Below are 26,480 nucleotides of genomic sequence, written 5' to 3' on the forward strand. Positions count from 1 at the left end.
AGCATCTTTGTGATTAATACTGCTATGGATTCTAATTAAATAAGAATCACTTTAGTGACTTTCACCCATACAAATGTGAAACAATATCACTATTCTTGTAAACTACATACTCCCTTACCTTATAATTAGTGTAGGTCACTACAACAATGTTTGTTAAGCTGGTGTGTTACCAATGTCAACAGTTATGATGTGTAAATTAATGTTACTATCAACATTTGCATTAAATACCAGTAACAGGAATGGATACAGAATCCAAAGAAGAATAGTGTACAGAAGAGAGGTTAAACACTGTAGAAGATTCTTTCTATGCAGTACATATGAGAAATTCACAATTGTTATGTAGCCACTGAATGTTAGCATTGTGATTTACAGCCATGACACAGTTTTAAATAATAATCACTTTGACTACAAAAGTGAAGCTGAAGGAGTACATGTGTTCTCTTGTCAGATACTCAACTCGTGTAATCCTGGAGTGAGCTTGCCTTTGCAAACATAGTACAACATGTACTGACTGTACGTAAGTATTCGGGCAGTGGGTGTAGCCAGCCATTTGAGGAGTATCACCATGGCTAACTGTATATAGCTACTTCTCTAGTCCTGTTAGCTGACATACCGCTTCTTCAGGCATTAGTTGCCAAATTCAAGACCCATCTGAATAGTGATACATTATGTAAGTATGCTTAATAATTGCAATGATTTGATTTCTAAAGTATTTAAAGGTTATTCTTTTAAAGTTGCAGCTGCCCTTACTGAATTGCAGCTGAAAAACAACTATCAGATTTAATGGTTTATCTATATTTATACATGTGTACCCAGTGTGTGGGAAGGCTAATGGAGCAGATCATGATATTCATCAGTGACCACCCATATTTCATTGTGAGTCTAGGCTAGTATCACTATTAACAAAAAAATAAAGAACAAAAACTTTGGGGAATTTATAACTGTGCATAATTCATACTCAGTTAATTGCACCATATGCTCGACCCATTGATGTATTTACCTTTCACCTATTATTTGGTCAGAGTACATTGTTGCTAGCTGTGTATATAGAATATTATTGTTGAAGCTGTAAGCATATCAAATCCTTTCGATGAACATTTCAATTAGCTTCAACCCTTTACATACAGTAGACAATTATTACTATTATACTGTTGTATAAGTTTAAAGTTTTGGCCTTTATTTCATACAGGGAGCATAAAGTTTCCTTAAGTGTCACAGCAAATTATCCTTGTAATATACATACTGAACTCCACCATTTCCCAAATACTGCCCTGTCTCAGTCCATCTTGCTGACCAAAACAGGGAAGCATAATTGTGACTGAATCTGTAAAAAGAGGTCTTACATATAGCCTTTTCAAATTCCCAACTTTGATTAATCATACTTTAACTCCTTGTGGTTTTATTCTATCACTTTCAAAATACACCATGCAATAGTGCTATGTTAGAGGTATAATGTGACTAAATTTCAGGCTAGTACCATATTCAGAAGTGAACTTATGGGTAGCCAAGTACATGTTGATCTGGTCATATATTTAGATAATGACAGAGCAGTATGTTTTTCTCTGTTGTGGTCAGTGTTACAGCCAACAATCAAAATGCATATTATACATACAGTACGTGCTGTGTACAGTCATCAATAAAAGGGTAAAATGTTACAGAATATGTATGGTAAGGCAAATGCCAGCATGTGTAATATACCCACTGCAATGTGAAGAGCGACATGAATTATTACACTCTAACACACGTTAGAAATACAGTAGCTAGCTACTACATTGCCAATTTGTTGCTGACTGATTGAGCTTGGAAAGAGCTACACAAGCCATAAAACTGTACAAAGTTAATTTTACAAATGCTCTCTGTGTGTACACAAATCACTTTAGAAGCTATAAGATCAGTATATTTATTATAGACTTAATGGAATTTGAATATAATCTATTGGTCCTAATAATCATCATTTGTATGTACAAATATATAGCTATAGTTGAGTTGAGCCATCTGGTCTTGTAACCATTACACACAATGTGCACACATGCTATTATATAATGTGACTGTGTACTACACACACTACTTATATGATATACGTACATACGATCTACACACTTGTACTGTTCATATGAGAACCACTCTTTGAAACCAGCAGAACAGTATGCATAATCATATGGTTACCAAAACAATCATGGAAAATGTACTTACTGCATGGAACTATGCAATCACTTAATGCCATTTAATTATCACTTGCTGTCACTTTAATTTATTGGCAATATCAAGTATACCAGAGTCATTAAACAAGTACAATGCTGCCAAATCATTGGAAAGGAGGTGAAGTTGGTTTTGCAAAGCTATTATAGGTTTATATGATTTTTGCAGGAACATGCATGCAAATCTTATGTTGCTGTACTGCACCACTGACATTTGCGAAATGAATTATAAAATGTGACCATTTGTACAGGAATATTTAGCATCATTGCTAAACAAAATGCTTTAAGCTATTATGATACATGAATCAGAAACACTTTCCCAATGAACTGCTTCATTACTCAGTAAAAAAAACCTAATCAATAATAACATTTGTCAGCATGTTTGTACATAGAGTTAATACTAATTTTTTTTTGCAGTTAACTAAAACTTAGCTCTTATTATTTTAGCATGAAATTCCTTCCTTCACTTGTACATGTACTGTGTAAATGATTCATAGCTAAACTGTACATCTGTACAAAGCTAGTATGGTGAAATAAAAATGAAATTACATGGCATATTAATATACTGGTATCACATAGAAGTATGAATGTTCTAGTGACACTGCATGTACAAGACTTTGATGTGTCTCAGCAGCCTATAAACCCATTGCAATGTTTATACCATAAAGTGCATAAATATCATGAAATAGCTATGGTGATTGCTTAGTATTTCCTGCAAATATATTTAACCTGTACTGAAACTCTGCTAAATGCAATTCAAAAACCCAGCTTGTTACTTTATCCTCACTTGCAATATTGGGAAGTGTTTAAGTGTCACACTTAAATATTTAATGTGTTACAATAACATGTCACAATTTTAACTTTTTGAAACTATAAACAGTGGAACCTCAGTTATCCGAACCCCTTAAGACCAGGGGTGGTCCATTAAGTTTGAAAAGTCCATATCTCTGAAACTGTGTACAAAATAGCATAAAGAACATTAAATGTCAGTATTATAAACTACCCTAATAGAACAGTCTCTATTCTAATAGAACAATCATTTCTGTAGTTCAGTTAACTGGATAAGTGCACGTGGGGTCTGGATAACTGAGGTTCCACTGTATACTCCATAAATTCTATGGATTTACACAAAAACAATCTTTAAAATCATCATTCATTGTGAAGTTTAGAATCATACATATCAATGACAAATATAGTACTTCTTAAAGCACTATGCCTATACCACAGTCACATACTGTACATGGACACATACAATAATTATACAAAATACTAAAGCATTATACTGATCATTGGTCGATATGACTACTACAAACTACATATACATAATGGCTATATGTGCAATTCTGATCATGGGGACTAATGGATTTATGCAACTTGTTCATATGCCATGGATGAACTAATTTTGTTGGTAGTAAGATGTCCATTTCCAGATGTGACTGTCTGCTGTTGTTGTGCATTGTTGGAAGTGGTAAGGTGTCCATTCCCTGTTGAGGTTGCCTGTTGCTGTTGTACATCATCCGTCTGTTGCTGCCGTACACCATCAACCTAAAGAAATGTATGTTTAATTCAATGTCAAAGCTTGACAATACTATTCAGCACACTAAGATTGTCCAAACATTACCAATCCATTTCAGTACTTATTATATTCATGTATCCATACCTTACAGTCCAGTCTACTTATAACTTCACACATGCATGGTATTTTGCTCATAGTGCCATGGTTTATAAAGCTAAGGCCAAGCATGGATGCACTTAAATATGGGTGTGCCTAATGTGTACACACGTATAATTACACATGGAGAATACCTGTCACACGTGGGCCATTCCCCCAAGTATGTGTGATTGCATGATTGTTAAAGCATATTATAATTAATTAACATAAAAGCAGCTAAATGGTGTAAAAGGATGCGGCCTCCAATTGCCTGGGTGAAAAAAAAGTTGCAAAATCAAAGGTGGCAGCCAAGAAATGGATGCTATGATGTTAATGCTAATTAGAAATTTGCAGCCATTTCTTAGCTGCCACCACCTTTGATTTCATAACCTTTTTCACTGAAGGCCACGCCTTTTTTACAGCTTGGCTGTTTTTGTGTGCATGGATTTCATTTCTAGTTGTACTCTATAATATTATAGCCACAAAACCAGCTATTTGGAGATGGAGGATTTGGAATTTATTTTACCCACTTTCTTCTTAATTTAGACAATATGATGATTATTTAAGAGGAGGAATTCTAATAGAACACACATAGAATGTTCTAGGATTTCCATTGGTAGATTAATGAAGTTATAAGTTTTTACTATTAAGTGAAATTTACAAAGTAGAAATTAAGTGAAGTGAACAGCCATGATAGCAGTGGCTCAGAGGTTAAGGATTTGGGTGTTCAGTATAATATAATGGAAGTTTGTGGTTTTAACGCTGGTAATTTTTTTCAACATTTTTCATCCCACTTAACTGTTTTATTAGAGTATCTCAACCCTGAGATTTAGAATTGTTTGGTTTTTGCTTTGAGACTCTGTAGCTGTTACTTCTTTACCTATGTAACCATTAAAAGGCACTGCTATAATGGCTAGCCGACATATGTACACACCAAAATTAAAGTTACTTCAATTAGTGGCTTATCCTTTAAAGTTCAATGTTTGTTTTGCGTAGGTAAATGTTCACAGCATCATGGACACTTATCAGATTCCTTGCAAACTTATTACATGAATTCACCTGTATTATGCTCATTATCTGTACCAAATTTCAAGGTAATCAAAGTATATGTTTACATTTTATAACAATTTTTGCAAATTGTGCAAAAAAATCTAGGCCCCAATGGACTCCTTAAGAAAAAAATTAAGAAAAAAAGAAATTGTGGCCACCCATATCTCACAAATGGCTGAAGCAAACTCAATCAAATTCGCTGTGTGATGTACCCTACCTGGCATACAATTATATGCAAAAATGGTGTGCTTTGGAGAAAGGGGCCATGGAGCTATGCAGTAGTGAAAATCACATTTTCTACACATACATGTAGTGTGATGCGTCAACTATCTTGGCCACATAACACACTACCGTGTGTGTCTTGATTATTTTAGTCCAGACATTTCTATGACAGATGTTCAGCTTTATAATTGAATGAGGTCAGTGGAAAAAGGGCATTTTAGTCTTTCCGTTTTCTAAAAAATTAGAATGGCTTGTTTTAGTGATGTGAATAATGCCACCACATACATAACAGAATTTTAAAGTTTATGGCAGTCTCAAATTAATTTTTAGTGGATTTACAATAATTCAACCCAAAATTCTGTTTAATGCCCACTACGTGGTTAACTAAATAGTTGTTTTTCAAATGGCATTTATTCCCTGTTGCCGCTGGCCCCTTCAATTTATATAGTGCTGCCCAGACAATGACTCCAGTATCATCAGATGAAGTCAAGCAGTGGCATAGCCAAGCCAGGGCATTGCCCGGGCATCAGACTTCTTTGCCCCACCATCAGTTCCTAGAGTAATTATAAAGACGTGGGCTGGATAGCTCGAGATTTTGCTAAAGTTACTTAACTAGTCACTGCACAACTTATACAACATTCACCGTGCCATTTTCGCCGATGGTTTCCTTCTTTTTGGCTAAACAGAGATGGGGTTATCCAAGGGATTTTCCCTACGAGTAACTTGATTGTGCACAAATAGAGGAGGCAATAAATAGAAGCAAGATCACGTGATTACAAAAAACCGCGCAGCATTGTGGCAAGGAGTGAAGGACAAAGAATTGGTTTCACTATAGTGGGCTGGACGGTTTACATTTGGATTAAGTGATCACACGGAAGCTATTGGTATGGTCAAAACTTGAGAGGCAAAGCAGTCTAGAGGTATTTGCTGTTAAATTAGCACCCATCTATCCCTGTGGATATTGCTCAGTTCAAACGGTATGGAGTACTTGTTCAGTCAGCAATTCTTTTCTTTTTGTTTCCACTTTTCTAGGCTAACAACTAGTGGCAGAGCATAGTCATCACGTGATAGAGCGCCTCGTGCTTTAATTCAAGAATCTTTGTAGTCTGGTATTAAGACACATGTAGCTAGATGTATGTAATATGTTAGAAGGCCAATAGCTAGCTAGGCATTCGCTTCTATTAGGTTGATATTAGTCATCTTGCATACAGTAGTGTAGGATGATACATAATGCATTAAAAATGTTATATTGATGTCCATATGAAGATGGGCATGTGTACGTGTGTTACATAGGAAATGGCTTGCCCACCCATTGCCCAGGCATGGCGAAAAGTCTGGCTACGCCACTGAAGTCAAGCAGAATGATGCACTGCTGATCAACATACGTATTTAACAGAAAAGCTCAAATTTAAAAGAAAAACCTTTACCAAATTTGCATTTTTCTATTGGAGTATATTGTGACTATACAACATGGTCTGATCAAGACACACGGTAGTGTGTCGTGCGGCCCAAGAAGCCAGCGCGCCACACCGTGAGTATATTTACAGGAAGAAAGTAAACGCGATTTTCACACCTTTGTAGCTCCGTGATTCCTTATCCTATTAAAACCAAAGTTTCTACAGAAATGCCGGCGAGGTAGGGGAGTCCACATACCAAATTTGAAGAAAATCGCTCCAGCCATTTCCGAGATACGAGCGCCCACAGTTTGGGTTTTTTCTTCGTTTTCTTCTTCTTTTTGCACACTTTGCAAAATCCGCAATAAAACACGAATGCGTGCTTGGATCGGGCTGAAATTTGGTACACCTAAAGGGCTCATTAAGGCGAATCTCAGTACCAAGTTTGGTAGGAATCCGATGAACATTCACGGAGTTATGACCGATAATTTGTGTAAAATAAGGTCGAAGGTCTGTCACACCCACAGGGTAAACCGCTTGAAGGAATGAGCTGAAAATTGCTATGTAGATGGAGTAACTATCGTAGGAGTGCCTTTTTGTGGTTTGAAAGAAATCCAGTTAAAGGCCATCGAGATATGACACAAAACCCAACCTATGTCACAATTACGCGATCAACTTTTATGAATAAAAAACTATTAGTTTTCACGCCTACCAGGCAAACCGCTTAGAACAGTGGGCTGAAAATCGGTGTGTAGCTGGAATAATTATCATAGAAAGTCCTTGCAGTAGTACAGAAGAATCGGATTACAAACCACTGAGTTATGATTCCAAAGCCAACTACGTGTAGCATATGTGAGATCGAGATACTCTAATAGAACAGTCACCCTAATAAAGCATTCAGCTACGTTTATAACTTACTCCATTATAGAATTATATGGCATTGCAAGTTATTCTGTAGGGAGTTCAGCTACAAACAGTTAATCTTATAGACAATTCAGCTACAAATATGTTGCTGTAGAGATTCAGAACATTATAAGTCACACTGAAGAGAATTCAACTATAAACAAGTCACCTTGTAGAGGAGTTCAGCTACAACAAGTCACCCTGTAGAGAATTCAGCTACAAACAAGTCACTGTGTAAAGGGTTCAGCTACAAAAAAGTTAACTAGTAGAGAGTTCATCTAGATCAGCTACAAACAAGTTACTTTATGCAATGTTCAGCTACGAGTAAGTCACTCTGTAGAGAGTTCAGCTACAAACAAGTCACTCTGTAGTACAAACAAGTCACCGTTGAGAGAGCGTTCAGCAACCAATCAAAAAACCACCATGTAAAAGAGTTCAGCTATACAAACAAGATATAACTCTATAGAGAGATCAGGTAGAAACTTAACAGATCACACTGTAGAGAGTTCAGCTAGAAAAAAGTCATTCAGACTGAGTAGAGAGATAAACTAGAAAACATCACCTTGTAGAGAGTTCAAATCACGCTGCAGATAGTTCAGCTACAAACAAATCACCTAATAGAGAGATCAGCTAGAAGAAGTCACCTTGTAAAGAGTTTAGCTAGAAAGAAACTACCATGTAGAGAATTCAGCTATGAACAGATCATCCTGTCGAGAATTCAGCTAGAAACAAGTCATCCTGTAGAGAGATCAACTAGAAGAAGTTACCTTGTAGAGAGTTCAGCTACAAAGAAACAACCATGTAGAAAGTTCAGCTGCAAACAAATCAAACTGTACAGAGTTCAGCTACAAACAAATCACGCTGTAGAGAGATCAGCTAGAAACAAGTCACCCTGTAGAGAAATCAACTAGGAGAAGTTACTTTGTAGAGAGTTCAGCTCCAAACAAACCATCTTGTAGAGACTTCAGCTGCAAACAAATCACCCTGTAGTGAGTTCAGCTACGAAAGGATCACCCTGTAGAGAGTTCAGCTAGAAACAAGTCATCCTGTAGAGAGATCAGCTAGAAGAAGCTACCTTGTAGAGCGTTCAGCTACGAGAAGATCACCCTATAGAGAGTTCAGCTAGAAGAAGTCACCTTGTAGAGAATTCAGCTGCAAAGAAACCACCATGTAGATAGTTCAGCTGTAAACAAATCATCCTGTAGAGAGTTCAGCTATGAACAGATCACCCGGTAGAGTTCAGCTAGAAACAAGTCACCCTGCAGAGAGATCAGCTAGAAACAAGTCATCCTGTAGAGAGATCAGCTAGAACAAGTCACTTTGTATGTAGAAAGTTCAGCTACAAAAAAATCACCCTGTAGAGAGGTCAGCTACAAACAAACCTCTCTGTAGAGAGATCAGCTAGAAGAAGTTACCTTGTAGAGAGTTCAGCTACAAAGAAACCATCATGTAGAGAGTTCAGCTGCAAACAAATCACCTGTAGAAAGTTCAGCTACAAACAAATCACCCTCTAGAAAGATCAGATAAAAGAAGTCACCCTGTAGAGAGTTCAGTTACAAAGAAACCACCACGTAGAGAGTTCAGCTACAAACTAGTGACCTTGTAGAGACATCAGTTACCTTGTAGAGAGTTCAGCTACAAAGAAACCATCATGTAGAGAGTTCAGCTGCAAACAAATCACCTGTAGAGAGTTCAGCTACAAACAAATCACCCTCTAGAAAGATCAGCTAAAAGAAGTCACCCTGTAGAGAGTTCAGTTACAAAGAAACCACCACGTAGAGAGTTCAGCTACAAACTAGTGACCTTGTAGAGACATCAGTTACCTTGTAGAGAGTTCAGCTACAAAGAAACCATCATGTAGAGAGTCAGCTGCAAACAAATCACCTGTAGAGAGTTTAGCTACAAACAAATCTCCCTGTAAAGAGATCAGCTAGAAGAAATTTCCTTGTAGAGAGTTCAGCTACAAACAAATCACCCTGTAGAAAGATCAGCTAGAAGAAGTTACCTTGTGGAAAGTTCAGCTACAAAGAAACCATCATGTAGAGAGTTCAGCTACAAACAAATCTCTCTGTAGAGAGATCAGTTAGAAGAAATTACCTTGTAGAGAGTTCAGCTACAAAGAAACCATCATGTAGAGAGTTCAACTGCAAACAAATCACCTGTAGAGAGTTCAGCTACAAACAAATCTCTCTGTAGAGAGATCAGCTAGAAGAAATTACCTTGTAGAGAGTTCAGCTACAAAGAAACCATCATGTAGAGAGTTCAGCTGCAAACAAATCACCTGTAGAGAGTTCAGCTACAAACAAATCTCCCTGTAGAGAGATCAGCTAGAAGAAATTACCTTGTAGAGAGTTCAGTTACAAAGAAACCACCATGTAGAGAGTTCAGCTACAAAGAAATCACCCTGTAGAAAATTCAGCCACAAACAAATTGCCCTGTAGAGAGATCAGTTAGTAGAAGTTACCTTGTAGAGCGTTCAGCTACAAAGAAATCATTGTGTAAAGAGCTCAGCTGCAAACAAATCACCTGCACTGAATTCAGCTACAAACAAACCACCCTGTAGAGAGATCAGCTAGAAGAAGTTACTTGTAGATTGTTCAGCTACAAACAATTCACCCTGTAGAGAGAGCAGCAAGAAGAAGTCACTTTGTAGAGTGTTCAGTTACAAAGAAACCACCATGGAGAGTTCTGTAATAAGTATATGTATTATATATATAATTTGTACATTTACTGATAAAATCAGAAATATTTTAAGTACATCTGCTTCATCTTTTCTTCTTCCTGTGGAAAAGAAAAAAAGACAGGTTAAAAAAGTCCCAAAGCCAGCCTATGGCAAGCTTTGGGGTATACAAATACAAAAAGAAGTGAAATCTAATCCAAAACAGCCAAGCTGTAAAAAAAGTGTGCTGCCCTCAAAAAGGCTATGGTGAAAAAAGATGTGAAATCCAAGGTGGTGGCCAAGAAATGGCTGTGATGGTAGGTTAATGGTTAAAATTTTAATAACGGCAATTTAGGTGAATTTTTTGCCAAGACCAAGCGGCACAAAAATTCACCTGAATTGTCGTTATTAAAATTTTTTAAAAAAATCTACCATCACAGCCATTTCTTGGCCGTCACCTTGGATTTCACATCTTTTTTCACCATAGCCTTTTTGAGGGCCGCACACTTTTTTTACAGCTTGACTGTTTTGGATTAGATTGTAATGTCACGAGTCTTCATTTATGCTACACAAGTCAACCAACATGTTGCTTAGCATTGCTTTGAGGCTCTTCAAAAACACAACTCCTAATTATCTTTTTAAAATGCTTTGATATGAGTAGTTACTGGGTAGGAAATACTGTAAATTGCACATGTTGCGTTAACATGATGTAGCAATTTATACAGAGAGAGCTGAAGCTCTTTATGTTCAGTTTTACAGAAAGAGTAAGATTGGATGATTGTACTACAAAACAATGTTTGAAGATATTACTACACCTTTTAGAAACATCTCACAGCATGTGTAAGTACTGTGTTAGTAGCATAAATTGATTCTCTTTGCAATATATGATATATACCTTTTCTTTTTCTTTTGGCTCACTGTAGGTCCGAACAACATTAGCTGGTGTCATTCTAGTAGAAAGAGCATATTCAGTTCCATTAGCAATGGCTTGGCGGGGAACACTTGAGTTACCATTCTGTATGGATAAAGCTACAGTCAGCACAGAGCACCTTGGTGTCTTGTTAATGTATAGTGTATGTGTTTCAATACTGTTGATAAAGTTAGGAATACATTATGCTTGATCCAACAAATAAAAGGATTATAGTAGAGCCATCACCTGATTGCACAATCATACCCAGTCAACAATCTATCTGTCATACAGTACGATAGTACTGTACTGTATAAGGCCACATAAAGTTAAGTTTTAGTTTCTCATCCCCGCCCGCATCATATTTTCACAGCCGCATTAACATTCTTTGCTTTCACACATGATCCAAAACCACAAACTACACGTGCTTTATAGAAACTCAAAATGGCGTTTGTGTTAGTGCAAATCAAATGTTCAACGAAAGTTTTAAAATCGTGGTATGGATGTTCATTTCTGGAGTCATCTACTCTAGCTAATTTGTATACACATTATTCTGCTGGACAACTCGACAATAGTCAACCTCTGTCGGAACAGTACACCAATGCAATGGTGAAATGCCAAGCTGGCAAGGACAGAGAAGAACTAAGATGTGTTAGTAGTGATATATGTGTTGGACAAATAGTATCTTCTGTTGGAAAATACATTGAATTTAATCCGCAAGTTGAGTATTTACTACTGTATTTACAACATATGTATTGTCACTACAGGTGTACTTGTAATTGGTTTCATCACGTTTTAGTTTTTTCAAAGTAAAAACAGTTCATTCATATTTTTAAAAAAAATTTACATAATTGAAATACCCCCTGCCCTCGTCAAACTTTTGTGGGCAGGTGGATGAGAAAGTAAAAATTAACTTTATGTGGCCTAATAGGGACCACAAAGGAGTAGGTGTGGCCCACAAAATAACATCACCCAAAAACCAGCCTCAATTTCCCTTGATGACAATGAGGCAGTATTGGTTAGGTAAAACTAAGCCCAAACAAGCTTTTAGATTGACCCGAAATGCTTTCAGCAAATTGCTATGGAATTTAAAACAAAAAATTTAATGGAATTTTTTCTGACTGAGTAACTGACTGACTGACTGATGCCTTCAGACAAGTGTAACTCGATAACAGCTAAGGCTATCAGTTTGATTTTTTCACTGTTCGACGTTGCTTTGGCCTGACAGGTGCCTTTTGGCATACCGCAGTACATACAATGCATTCTTCATGGACTTACCAGTGTCCTCCTTTGTGTTCCATTCATCTTTGCTGACAGCGAAATATATCGATTTGGCGATAGCATGTGATGGCTTCCCTTTGTAATGGAAATCATTAGGCCTGTGCCTAATATGCCAGCATAATTGTGAGAATAATAAGTCACTAATTTCGTGAGAATAATTCTGGAATAATAGGATGGATACAGGAATAATTTTAGAATTAAGAGGCATGCCTATTCTTGATTAGCTAGATGAAAGTACTAAACTACTAAGAATGATAGATAGCTGGCATTATTATACAAGTGCTGGCTGAAAGGAGCTGAAAAACCTCTAAAAGATTGATATTCTCTAATAGAACGTTCAAATACTCTAATAGAGCAGTCAGATCTTTTCATGTTAACAATCTGCAGACAGTATCAGGGATTTGACTGCATGATTATCTGAAATTCTGAACCTTGTACATCTTATACCAGTGTATCTTCTTTAAGTCTTTCAACGAACATAATGATATCATTATCCACTAAACATAGCGTGTAGTTATAGCTACAGCGTTAATGCACTGATACTTGAAAACTCTTTTTTATACTCCCAATAGCTATTTTATGTCTGTTATAATGGCTATAACAATTATGTGTAAGGTGGAATGCTTCATTAATTCTGACAAAACTACTTATATCAGCATCTTGAGAATTAAGCGACTATAGCTACAGAAACTAAGTGAGCATTATTATGGAATAATAGCCTAGATAAAAGAATAAAAATAGAATAATAGGAGAAAATTTTGGGAAATTCTGGAAAGGATAGCTAATAGGTAAATTTTTGAGCATATTAGGCTCAGACCTAGAAATCATCCGTATTTTCATAGTGGCTATTTTGATTGCAGAGATGTTTTTTGAATAGTTCTTGATTCGTACTGCTGTGTAACGGGTTGAACATAGCCGACAATGAAGCATAATGGATACTTCACTTTTCAGATGATAATTGATATAGTTGTGCATGAATTGCAGAGGTGCTTTTCAAACAGTTCTTGATTTGTGCTGCTGTGTAATGGGTTGAACATAGCTGACAATGAAGCGTAATGGTGCTTCATTTTCAGACGATAATTTATATAGTTGGGGCGCATGGTACCATTTATTTCTTTTGGTATGCGTGGATTGCTGAAGTGCTTTTCAAACAGTTCTTTATTTGAACTGCTGTGTAACGGCTTGAACATGATACTTTGCTTATCAGACATAACTGGGGTGTGCAGCACCATTTCCTTCTTTTGGTATACATATATTGCAGAGGTGCTTTTCAAATAGTTCTTGATCCGAAATGCTGTTTAACGAGTTGAAAATAGCTGACAATGAAGCGAAACAGATACTTCACTTATCAGACGATAATTGATATAGCTGGGGCACATGACATCATTTCAGATGCAGTGCACATATGCGTGGGTTCACCACTCAAAATAATTATTTACAATAAAAAGTTAACAAACAAGTACGCAAAAAATGAAATTTTCAACTAGAGTAGGGACCATAGCAAATCAATAAAAAGCACTGAAACAAGCTGGAGTAGTGTACAATATTAAATAACAATAAAACAGTTAGAAGTGTTATATCCCTACTGTGCTCAAGATACCGGACCATAATGGGAATGCACAGTAGGGATATAACACTTCTTATTGTACTGTTATTTAATATATATCATGGACTACTCCAACTTGTTTCAGTACTTTTTATAGATGTGCTATGGTCCCTACTCTAGTCGAAAATTCCAATATTTTTGTGCATTTGTTTTAATATTAGTGTTGTATGTTGATAATGGCACTGTTTCCAACATAACCACAGTTGATTTGGGTATATGACACTTGAAGAGTATGTGAATTTGATAGGGTTGTGCAGTACAGTGGAACCTCCATTATCTGACCACTGATTAACTGAACAGTCGATTATCCAAATGCCAAATTGACTGCTCAATTAGAGTATTTTTGTCAACAAGTGTATGCTTTATTAGAGTAGTTCAGCAAAGCTCTGTATATACTGTAAATGTATGGATGTTCAAGCTTTATATAATATTTGATTATATGAACACCCTTTTCCCTTAATTAGTTTTTGGATAACCGAGGTTCCACTGTACATGATAATAATGAATAACTGTTGAATAAAATTCACTTGTAACTACAGAATCACTCACCATAGTTACTGTTTCATATAAACCCAGTGGTACTGGTGTTTCCTCAGGCTTTTCTTTAATAGAGTCACTATTAGACTTTGCCCTACTAGATGATGATTTGTGGCGGACAGCTTTAGGTGGTAGGGCACAGTTAACAACTTCACTGTAGTCTTCAATTACACGAGATGTCATTTGTGGCTTGAATACTGGAAGATCAATGCTGTCTTTTGAAATGCTATCCTTTGAAATGCTATCCTTTGAAATGCTATAATGATGAGTACTAAAGTGCATAAGAGTACATGAATTATTATTATTATTATATGTACTAAGTAACTTGTTTACAGTACGATACACTTTACAAACATTTTGTAACTAGTGGAGTTGCAATACCAATAAATCAATGCTTATACAGTAATCATGTGAGCATCATTATGCTATATTACATATGCTGAAATTGCAATAAAGATCTATACTTATTGAAATAACTAGCACTGCTACCTGCAGGACTATTTCATATTCAACCTTCACCACAGTAACCTGAATCTTTGCATTGGGAATGAAGCATTAAAGATCACGTCCTAAAGTAGCATGCATGGTGATATCTTTTGCATGAACCTTATTCCACAATCATGCAAGCCTAATTGTTAAAATGATGTAAACATGCAGGTTAACTAAACAGCAGAATTGCAACATGACATGTGTTATGTGGTGCTGTCCTATCTGCAGGCACTGTGATAACATGATCAACAAAGAGTATTTAAAGCAGTACTGTTTATTGTAGCTATACTGCAAGCAAAGGTTTGAGTTAACATACAGGTGAACACTTCCTGGCTAATCGTGTTTATAATGTAGGCAAGTAGTTAACATTGCAAAGAATTGGAGTTAAAAAGAGAAGGCACTTACTCTAATAGACCACATGAGACAAACACACAGACAAACAAACATGCACCCAATTGGCCTTCCCATGCCTGCATCACATGTAGAGTCCATATGCTGTAAAGCAATACCCGGATGCTATGAACTCACTATGAGAAATAAAAGTTGATTTATAAAAACTAGTGTATGCATCAAAAAGGTACATAAAATGAAAAAAAGAAACGTGGTGGGATTTGAACCCTCACCCTACACAGCAGTAACTGCAACAACTTCAGGGAAGTGCATTATCAGCTGAGCTGTTTATCATATGGCTAGCAATGGAATGCAGCTGAAATTTTCTCTACATCATGGTCTTCAATGTTCTGTAGCAGACAAAGCAATGCATTTAGAAGTTTGCAATAAACTTTGTGACATAGCCAGATGGTGAGTATTTCATGTGAATATTGTGTTGATACATGCACAGATTGCCACGTAAGCATCATCAATAGTTGACATATGGAAAAGTGTGTCATGGAAAGGTGGCACTGAGAAGAAAAAAAGTTGTAATGTGTAGGAATCGAGCCCTGGACCTTTGGGTTAACAGTTCTATGAGCTAACGCTTTTGCTTGTTGTTCGTGGTTTTGACAGGAATGTAGTTCAAGTTTTCCTCTACACCATCACCTTCAACACTTTATAGAGAACAAACGAAAACATGTTTTGTAACAACAAACTTGGAGTTGCCAGACGATGAGTGCTTAATTTCGATAAAGTCCCATGTCAATACATGGTTTGGTGGTTGAGTTAGCAGCGTCACAAAGCAGATGGACAGACAGACAGACAGACAACTTTTCAGCTTTATATGTACAGATGTACACAGTGAAGTAACTAACCTGTTTACAGCATTATATACCATTTGATCATTTCCAGGTTCACCTGAAACAAACAATAATATCACTGCATAATGTGTTACTATGTAATACAGCATCGTAGCAATGTATGCACAATGGGAAGAGCATAATATAAGTATCACAGAGAACTACATAAATACTGTACCTTTCTTTTTGTTATAATAGCTCCAGTACACTAGAAAAATTATAATCACTATGATCGTTATCATACCCATTCCTCCAATAAACCCTGCAATGACACCTCCAACTAGACTAGTACATCTGCACTCGTCATCATCTACTACTAGCTTCCCTAAAGTATTGCAAAATATATTTATCATGAATAATACTACACCCGCACATGAGTAGTGCTGTACACCATCCGAAGTTTTATATAATTAATTAATATAAGGGCAACACTAATTAAAGTGAGCTGTTCTTTATCTCAACATGAACATAACTTACTCCTGCTACAGCACAAACACAACCAATAATTATTTTCAAGTTTTCTGTTGGTCCATATGTGGCTTTTCATTTTAAACCAGTAGCACATGCATATGATGCAGGGACGTAGCAAGTACTGCTTGTATTTTGTTACACATTAAACTCATTAAGTAGATTGCTATGTGCAACTTGAAGTGAAGATTCTGTTATATTTCACCAGTGCTTAGTGAGCAATTCTGCAATCGCTTTTTTGCATTTCCCAATATTAATTTGCATCATCTTATACCTATCCAGGGTACTTACAGGGTAGTAATGCACCACTCAACAACATGATAGTAAAGTCATGTAATGATATGAATATTATCATGACACAAAAAAAAAACTAGTAAATGAATCTAAATGAAGGTCTTGCTAAAGGAACCGACATCATATACTACTGTAACAGTATGTGCAAATTAATGTCCATGCAATTGCAGTTTTACTCTAATTTAGCATATAATATACAACTTAACAACTTATGAAATACTTGGACAACAACAATCACCTGTTGGTCGTATCACAGTTGTCATTGTAACATGTACTGTTTTAGTAGTAGTGGAAGTAGTAGTAGAAATTGTAGTAGTTGTGTGTTCTGTGTACATACAGTATACAAACATATTATCAATACAATGTATTGGTACCTGTTAATACTCACCAATAGGAGGTAATGTGATGGTAACAGTTGTGGTTGGCTGTATGGGAGCCATTGACATAGATGTATTAGTTGTTAGTAGAGTATAACTGGTTGGTCCAGCTCCACAACAAGTATTAATAGCTACAACAGTTACATTGTAAGTTGAGTCATAGGTCAGTCCATTAATAGTGTATGATGTGTGGTTGGTAGTAATTGTTCCATTGTCACCATTTCCATCAGACCAGCTAACTTCATAAGTTACCAGAAACATGTCAATCACTTCATTCCACTGCACCATAAAGGACGTACAGGCTCTTTGTGAAAATGTGATGTTCGTTGGTTTATCAGGTGTATCTGTACACATTGTAAACATGTAACATTTCTTACATTTCCTTCTTACACAGCTTTACATCAACCATTATAAAATGCAAATGTGTAACTTGATTTTCTTGAATTTTAGTACACGTTAAGAATGTATTACAGCAAATCACATACCAACAAATCTGATAAAGATCTATGGATGATTATTTGCATTAAGAAAGACTAACTTGCTATGATGCTTACAGGGTAAACCGTGTATGGGAATAATCTAAAAATCTGTAAATTGTGGGGTTAAGATACTCTAATAGAACAGTCACTGCTATTGCAAATAAATACAGACATTCCTTATATAGCCATAATCATGAACAAGCAAGTACAAAATTAGAAAACAACTAAAATTTAGTTACTGTATGTAATTGGTTATTGCATAGCTAGATCCTGGTATCGGATATCCTGGTATCCTGGCACAGTCACCAAGGGGGGAATGTGAGCAGAAATGTTGAAAGTAAGTTGCCCAGGGATTGAACAAGGGACCTTCACTCCTAACACCCACATCCACAACTACACATCATAGTTGCTCATTTGCACTTTAAATTAATCATATTATTAGTAATGATCTGAAAAATAAATTACAAAATTATTTTGGAATCAGTTTCAGCTACACCTGTTGTCAGAATATATGACTGCTCCAATAGCGTATCTTGATGCAGGAGGAGCTAAAGCTGTTGTTGCTATTCTGAGATGAGTGGGGAACTATAAATCACTTACTGAACAAATAGATCTAAATCTAGAACATTCTATGAACATTGTAATAGAACCCCTTAAAAAGTTTGCATTCACAGCCAATGGTATTAGTCTTAACATCATTTCTTGGCCGCCCCTTTGATTTCACATCTTTTCCACCCAGGTTTTTTAAAGGCTACAGTCCTTTTATAACCTGGTTGTATGTGAGTGGATTTACTTACTGGACAGACAGATACTCAGCCTGGGGCATGTTACATAGTACACATTTCTGTACTCACCATATACAGTGACAGGATTACTAGTTGCCATTATTCCACATCTATTCACAGCAGCTATACTCACATTATAGTTTACAACACCACTCAATCCTGTTACAGTGTAACTGTTTGTATTCCCTGGAACTGTCCTGTTGTACATCACACCAGTATGTAGGTTAGTCCATATTACTGTATAGTTGTCATTGACAACTGACGATGTCCAGTTCACAATGAACATTGAAGAATTAATAGTGGTCATCTCAGTGATGACTGGTACAATATCTGGAGATGATCAATACCACCATTATAAATCAACACCATAATGTGTATCTGTTGTATATACAGTAGCATTAGTGAATGTGTCTGCATATGAATACTATTACTGTATACTTGGGCTTTGCCAGCACATCCAGTCTTTTTAGTTAAGTCTATATACAGTATCTAAGTTAAAGTACAGGGTGTACCACTGTTACATGATCAATAATTCTATCAAACATTCTGTTCTGACAAGATGTGCTACTCAATCTTAAAAGAAACACTATTATAGATTTGACATCTCAAACCCAAATTAAAACTTCAGTAACGATCACTGCAGTTATGCCACAACTCTAACTAATTCTGTGATGTGTTCCATGGTTCATTATATGATTTTAAAGAGATTGTGTGTCTTATATTCTGAGATTATAGCAGAAATTATAGTGGTATATTATACTCAAATCCACTGTGATTGGGTGTGTTTTGTATGTACATGTAAATGTACATGCATACTTTATCTGCGTGTACATGCTTTCATGTGTGTAACAGTACATACATGTGTGTGTGCATACATGCACTTTTGCCTATGCTTTAACCACATGGGTGCAGCAGCCGGTAGAGCATGCATTAGCCTGATAAAGCAAAAATTCTGATTACAGATGAGATATGCCTACACTAAAGTATTAATGGAGAACAGTGGACAGTAGTGAACCATCATGGCTAAAGACAAAATCATGGTTAAACGTAAATAACTAACTTACATGTTCAACATACAATTGCAAACAGCAAATGATTTTAGATGAGAACTGAAACATTCACTATAACACATTCTACACTGTACCTGCAGTCGTTATGACATTAAGGTATCCTCTGTTGCTCATCACATCACTGCCTATCTCAAGCACATACCATCCTTCATCATCAGTTGTGACATTTTCTATTCTCAATGCACCTTGCACTATAGTACGCTCAACATCAAAACTGTCAAATACTATATACCTAGACCCTGTTGCTAGCTGTTTGTAAACACCACTCTGTGTTATAAATTTCTTCCATACTAAATCGTGAGAGGACAAATTTCCTTCAGCGTGACATTGGAATACAGCAATTTCTTCAGTACATTTTGTAATATTGACTGGGTGAGCTGTTATTGTCACTGAAATACAGTATGTCAACATATACATATATTATTAAGCACTGATTATGCTTGCTATAATACAGTGTACTTACTGTGCTAATACCATAAAAGCATGTACACACACACACACACACACACATCTTTTGTAAATTAAATAGCAAGAAACACTTGGTCACACACCACTGCAATCCATCTGGCTCTACAATGCTACTGTACATGTTGCATATACACAAAAGTAGTACACACATGCAATTTGTATAACAGATATAAAGTAACGTCTTTTTGTAGTCTGATTTGGTTTTTGCACATGTACAAATGCAGTATTACAAGTGGTCGTCTACCTTTTATCTAGCGTTATAGTACAAAATATGGTAATCATTCTAGCAAAATTGAGTAATGAAATACTGTGTCGCATTCCCTTCCTATCACTTATACTGTAGGTGGACCGATGCACAGTGCATGGCATCTTTGGACTATATAAATAAAGTGCTTTTCATTAATAGTTTACACTTGAATTACAAGCCTAATACATATATCAGCCATTAGAATTCATTTTCACATGGACAGTGACTTCATCACAATGCTATATCTACAGTATACATTTATAATTAGAACCAAGTAAATACTTATCACTCTACCTTAACTAATTATGGCAATCAATATAACATGTCAGATATGTAATACATATCTATTCATTGCTTGATAAAGAAATCATTACTACAAAACAAGCACTCTTCCTATTTAATAGCTCAGGAAAAATAATTCCCACTAATTGCATTACATTTAGTCACCTAGCAGCAAGGCTATAACTATTATGGGCTATCACAACCATCATCCAGTGATGCTTGACAACCACACTGCACATACACATACTAACTGCATGTACAAAGATTGAAGGAAACTGAACATTGTGTTCTCTATATATAGTCATTCCTTTGATGTCATTGTGAAACATATTCAATAATTATCATGAGACAATGTATTAAATTTATTTTAATGTAAATCCACTTAGGAAACCTTTAAACTGAAGTAGTAAGTTTGTTAGTCTCATTCATGAAAATGTCTCTGTTGCTATGTTTTGATTCTTGTCTATTCTACAGTACAGTATGTACATACGTACGTACGTAACTATGTATGCACTTGTCTAATGCAACTACCCTACATGTATACACAGTTAACTGTTCTTTGTGGTATAAATTTAGTGCTTCATTTCAAAGAATTTAACCTATTGGAGTGAACTACCCATTCACTTTACAGTATGTCCCAAAACTTTGAAAAGTGTCAACACCTATTGAGTATAGCAAACATCACAAGCTAGTCAACAACATGTTAAATTTGTTGACCAGGCTTTAGTTTAAATTCATTAACAGGTATATACCCAATTAGGTAATATTTAGTTTGAATTAAGTATAAAAATATTTTGTGCATGATGAAGCAATAATATGCATACAGCAATTAAATGCAAGATGGACATAACTCTGCATGTGGTGTATTGTGTGTATAAATCTGGTAAACACATTACCAAAGAGCTAGTTGGAAATTATTGTGGCCAAGCAATATACATTTTTATCACTTGTGGATAGCTTTCCCTCATTTCAAAACAAACCCATAAAAGTAATGTGAGACACCTATTTGTCAGCTGAATATTTGAAATTTAATGAAGCGTTGGTATCAGCTGACCAACAAGTTATGGTACACTACACTGATGAACTGATAATGGTTACCAATAGCTTTATACAACATCTGGTAACAGTACAAATTCACTACATATATGCACATATACGTACATGTTAGAGTTACATTTTGAAAACCAAGGGGGGGAAACATAACTAGTACATGTGCTGTGAATTAAATAGCTAGCCTGTGGTAAGTGCTAAAATAATAGTACGGGCGACATACAAACGTGTAACAAAATAATGCAATTTTACAGTGGTAGCCAGGAGTATAAATATGGTCATGGAGTCGGCGTACATTACAACTTTTAATTACCAATCACTAATCAGTTAAATTACTACAAATATAAAATGCACATAATGTTCCAACACAAATTACCACAGTCATGTTACTTTGAATAAAGCCAGTCAAGTGTGCACTGAAACTAATACATTATCACTATCAAATGAATACAGTAACTGAAGGATATACAGTAAATTATCTATAGAAATTGCAGGATTTTCTAAATAGGGTTAAATTGTATAGCAAATATAATAATACATTACAAAATGGAATATAACCATATTCCTGTGGTGTATGGGTGTACAATACAATAACTCAGTGTTTCAATGCAACACACATGCACATTAACACTTGTAAGGCTGCCTGCTTAACTAATGATTCGGTTTATTTATTTATTATTAACACTTTACAGTGACCAGCACTGAAGGTCTACAGCAACATGTGCTGCAGCCTTAGGATTACCTAACCTAATTTCAAGGACTTAGATTTAATGAGACTTAATGACTTATAACTGGAAAGGTGTAACAGAAAAGGGGACAAAGTAAGGAAAAAAATAAATAATATGAGTGTCCTTAATAATGGTATGCACATAGTGTGCAGCATACATACCTGCAGACATACTGTATAAACTATGAATATTCCCAACACTTTTGCACTAATTCCCATACTAGCATATTAAAATATTCTACTGCACACAGAAAAAACCAGTTTGCACATAGCTAAAACAGTATTTAGCTACGTACTAAAAAATCTCTCCGATATCTCATTGTTTTAACATTCTTCCAAACATTGACTGGTAGTTATACGATATTGCTGAGGAGCTAAGCAAGCAATCAAGCTTAAGTTGGACACATCCAACACATCAATGCGTCGTAATCATCGTGATCAATGCGTCAATGCGGCATTATACAGAGAGAGAAACCATCAGTTTTATTGATGAAAAACATAGTAACAGTATAATTATATCCTCGGACACATGCATGCTACCACAAATAGGGCAATATAAGCTCCACAAGTGGACATGTATTACAGTCACCAGTCAATTGGAGTATTAAAACTACGTACAGTAGCTAGCTAGCTATATACATGTTAATATTTTCCTCGCGTTACCATAGTTTTAATAGACAAATACTATAATTTAGAAGGTAGCTAGCAACTTTAACAGTTGTAGCTATATAGCTGCCAGGGTTCACAGTGGAATTTGAATTTGAATTCACAAGCTGAGCAATCATCGCCGTTCACCGCAAAATTCGATTAATTGCTCGTGGCTATCACGCTCTCGAAGAAGCATGTTTGCCTATCACTTCTAGAGGTTTGTCGCATCATTGTGTATCTAACAGATGAACGCGCCTTCCCGCGAAAATGCATCGTCCGTACACACATATGAAAGGATCATCTCCGAATGACCAAACAGCTCAGGTATTGGACATTTGTCACAAGGTAAAATGCGCCTAAAGAAAAAATGATTACCTTCCCCATTACAGTATCCTATCAGCAAGTATAGGAGGACAACACAGCCTGCTCTGCTCCCGAGAGACATTTCTACGATCGTACTCACAAAGGCACATATGCGCATGCGCTTTTATGTCATATGATCCGGAAGCACGTAGGTAATTGACCTCAGTGTATAGTCATGTAGGCATGGCGTTGTGACATGTAAACAGCATAATTATATGGTCCCACACAATATAAGTACGTTGCTAAGCATGTAGCTAAAAAATGTTACCAATGAGCTACAGTAGCTATATGTATCCACTCTTGCAGCTTAGCCACTCCAATTGGTAATTATATTTCTGGTCCACCGCCCGCATCCTTTTTTGGAGAATGTGAAATTTCAGAAATACATGTCTAACATGGATAAGATTCCCGCATTAGCTTTCTGAAAAAGCCTGGTTTTCAGAAACAAATATTGGGCAGCAACAAGTATGCTAAATCTAACTATCTAAGTGTCATAATTTGTATTTTATTTATTTTTATTGGTTAAATAGGGCAGACAGTCAAGGCTGATTAGGCCCTACAAGGTACACGTTTTCACTGATAAAATACTACCTTTTAGTAAGGTAGTATTTTATCAGTGAAACTTGCAAGAAATGGGCTGAGTGCATAGTACGGATCGATATACTCTAATAGAACAGTCAATAGATTTTAAAAAAAATCTCTAATTGAGCAGTCACTTCATTGTTGCTCTGTTGCTGAATACCGCCCGCCCGCACCTAAAACTGTTTTTCAAACATAAATTTACCAATTGGAGTGGCCTTACAGTTAGGCCCCTATTTGATGATTATTAGTTTCTCATCCACCGCCCGCATCCTTCTTAAGCTACCGCGTGGTAAGCCATCATTTACTCTGTGCATGCTTAGAAGAACACGTGATACCAAACTGTTATAATTTTTTGTTGATGAACGCTACAATGCGCTATATACTGTTGTTTTCCTTAGCAAATTGCTGCAGTGCCAGTTGCAATCGTGTTCTATCGACTTCATCAAAGCAGGCTTTCAGTTGACTGTCGAAAAACAGTTGGCGACCACGAAAAGTAGAAGCAGCTGCTGAAGGAAATGTTTGTAGTAAGAAAGAAAGACAATTTGGACAAGGTCTGTACATCAGTATGTTAATATTATAAAATAATGGCATAATGGTAATACCCTCCCGCCCGCATCATAATAATTAGAAAAGCTGGATGAGAAACTAATAATCACCAAATAGGGGCCTTACCTGCGTGTAGCTAATGATGAGCTGACATTCCATAGCTAGCTATACTGTATGTAGGTAGTTTTGGAATTTAATTTGGAGTGTATGTGAAGTCACCGATCATAAGGTAATTACCAACATGGACTGCAGTAACACGTGCCAGGACGACGTGCGAGTTGTTACGCATCACTACTGACATGATCGACATGGTCATGTAACATTCTTTGTCTTGTACAAGTACATGTAAATGATGTGTGACAATTGTCTCTGCCTGTTACAGTGCAGTGGTCACACTCAGTCATCTGTTCAAACTTGAAAACATTTTAACTCTTTGGTTAATACCTTAGTACATAGCTAGCTACATACATACATACATCTTCCACTAGGTATTGTAGTACAGAATATACACTTGAGCATGCAGTGCTATGTGATAAAATAAATACAGTGTATGAATTGAGTGGCTTGGTTATTTGACTTGATGATGATTGTGTTGTCATGACATACTTGAAACCTGGCATTGCTTAACAACCAATATATTGGATTTATCAACTACTTTGTATAAATGAGATGGGTTTTAAAAGCATGTAGCTATATAAGCACACTTGCAGTGCAGTATTAAAAGTTCATGATGTATCAATGCATTAAAATGTACGGCCATCATTATGGCGTGTACCAGATCAATGTAGATTGTCCACAAGAGACATGCATGCTTCAAATACTGCGCTGTGATACATGCACATACATACTGTGTGTCGTCGTTAGTTACATGCTGTCAGTGGTGATCTGTGTATGTAAAATACCATACATCATTTAAAGTACCGTACATCATTTAAAGTACCAGTACAAGAGATTGGTCAATACAAGGTTACCCTTGTATTGCAGTGAATGTCACAGTCAACCAAGCATGCTACCTGAGTATGCAACACAAAAGGAAAGGTAATTTACTATCTTTACTGTTTAATCATTTCCTTAAACAAAGGTCAGAAATGGAAGTATGTATATTATCTATTGGCTAAACAGTATGTAATCATCCTTAGCTAATTGTTTTGTTGCACACCACAAATGCTTTCCACACTCCAGCATACAATAGCTACAATGTAAATTTGTTTGAAGATTTATTTATCTGGGAAAATGAATAACAACAGTATTATGTGGCATATAGTTCAGTTCAGTTAGCTACATGTAACAGCATCTTCACAGATGTCCACTATGTAGCCATTAGTAACACCAGACCTTCAGTGCTGGTCACTGTAGAGCATTAATACAATAATACAATACCAGCATCTTTGAGATTATGATAGTTAATAATATTGCTATGGATTCTAATTGAATAAGAATCACTTCAGTGCCATACAAATGTGAAATAATATCATGTATTCTTGTAAACCACTCCCTTACCTTAGTGTAGGTCACTACAACAATGTTTGTTAAACCAATGTACTACCAATGTCAACAGTTATGGTGTGTGAATTAATGTTACTATCAACATTTGCATTAAATACAGGTAAAAGGAATGGATACAGAATCCAAAGAAGAATAGTATACAGAGAGGTTAAACACTATAGAAGTTTCTACAGTGTATGTAGTACATATGAGATATTCACAAATAATTATGAAACCACTGAATGTTAGCATTGTGATTTACAGCCATGACACAGTTTTAAATAATAATCACTTTGACTACAAAAGTGAAGCTGAAGGAGTACATGTGTTCTCTTTTGCCAGATACTCAACTCATATAATCCTGGAGTGAGCCTGCATTCGTAAACATAGTACAATATCTAGTACTGACTGTACGTAAGGATTCGGGCAGTGGATGTAGCCAGCCATTTGAGGTTTTCAGCCATTTGAGGAGTATCACCA

At 36.1% G+C, this 26,480-nt stretch overlaps 1 protein-coding gene across 1 annotated transcript; it reads right to left on the reverse strand.

The window, feature by feature from the left end:
• Positions 1-3,334: 3,334 nt before the first annotated feature.
• On the reverse strand, positions 3,335-23,487 carry LOC136261219 (uncharacterized). The gene is made up of 10 exons (XM_066055196.1): positions 23,400-23,487; positions 19,677-19,991; positions 18,602-18,862; positions 17,280-17,612; positions 17,130-17,216; positions 16,308-16,454; positions 16,145-16,187; positions 14,421-14,664; positions 10,973-11,092; positions 3,335-3,743 (listed from the first exon to the last, which is right to left on the reverse strand). The coding sequence occupies exons 1-10, from the start codon at positions 23,467-23,469 to the stop codon at positions 3,564-3,566; spliced, it is 1,800 nt and encodes a 599-aa protein (XP_065911268.1). The 5' UTR covers positions 23,470-23,487; the 3' UTR covers positions 3,335-3,563.
• Positions 23,488-26,480: the final 2,993 nt, after the last annotated feature.

The sequence above is a fragment of the Dysidea avara genome, chromosome 1, assembly GCF_963678975.1.
Source record: "Dysidea avara chromosome 1, odDysAvar1.4, whole genome shotgun sequence".
NCBI lineage: Eukaryota > Metazoa > Porifera > Demospongiae > Dictyoceratida > Dysideidae > Dysidea > Dysidea avara.

Coding starts and splice junctions, on each gene's coding strand:
- LOC136261219 (XM_066055196.1), bottom strand. CDS start 23,469: ATGTCTCTCGGGAGCAGAGCAGGCTGTGTTGTCCTCCTATACTTGCTG. Junction 17,217..17,279: donor CATCACATTACCTCCTATTG/GTGAGTATTAAC, acceptor GTATGTACACAG/AACACACAACTACTACAATT. Junction 11,093..14,420: donor TATATGAAACAGTAACTATG/GTGAGTGATTCT, acceptor TTATCCATACAG/AATGGTAACTCAAGTGTTCC.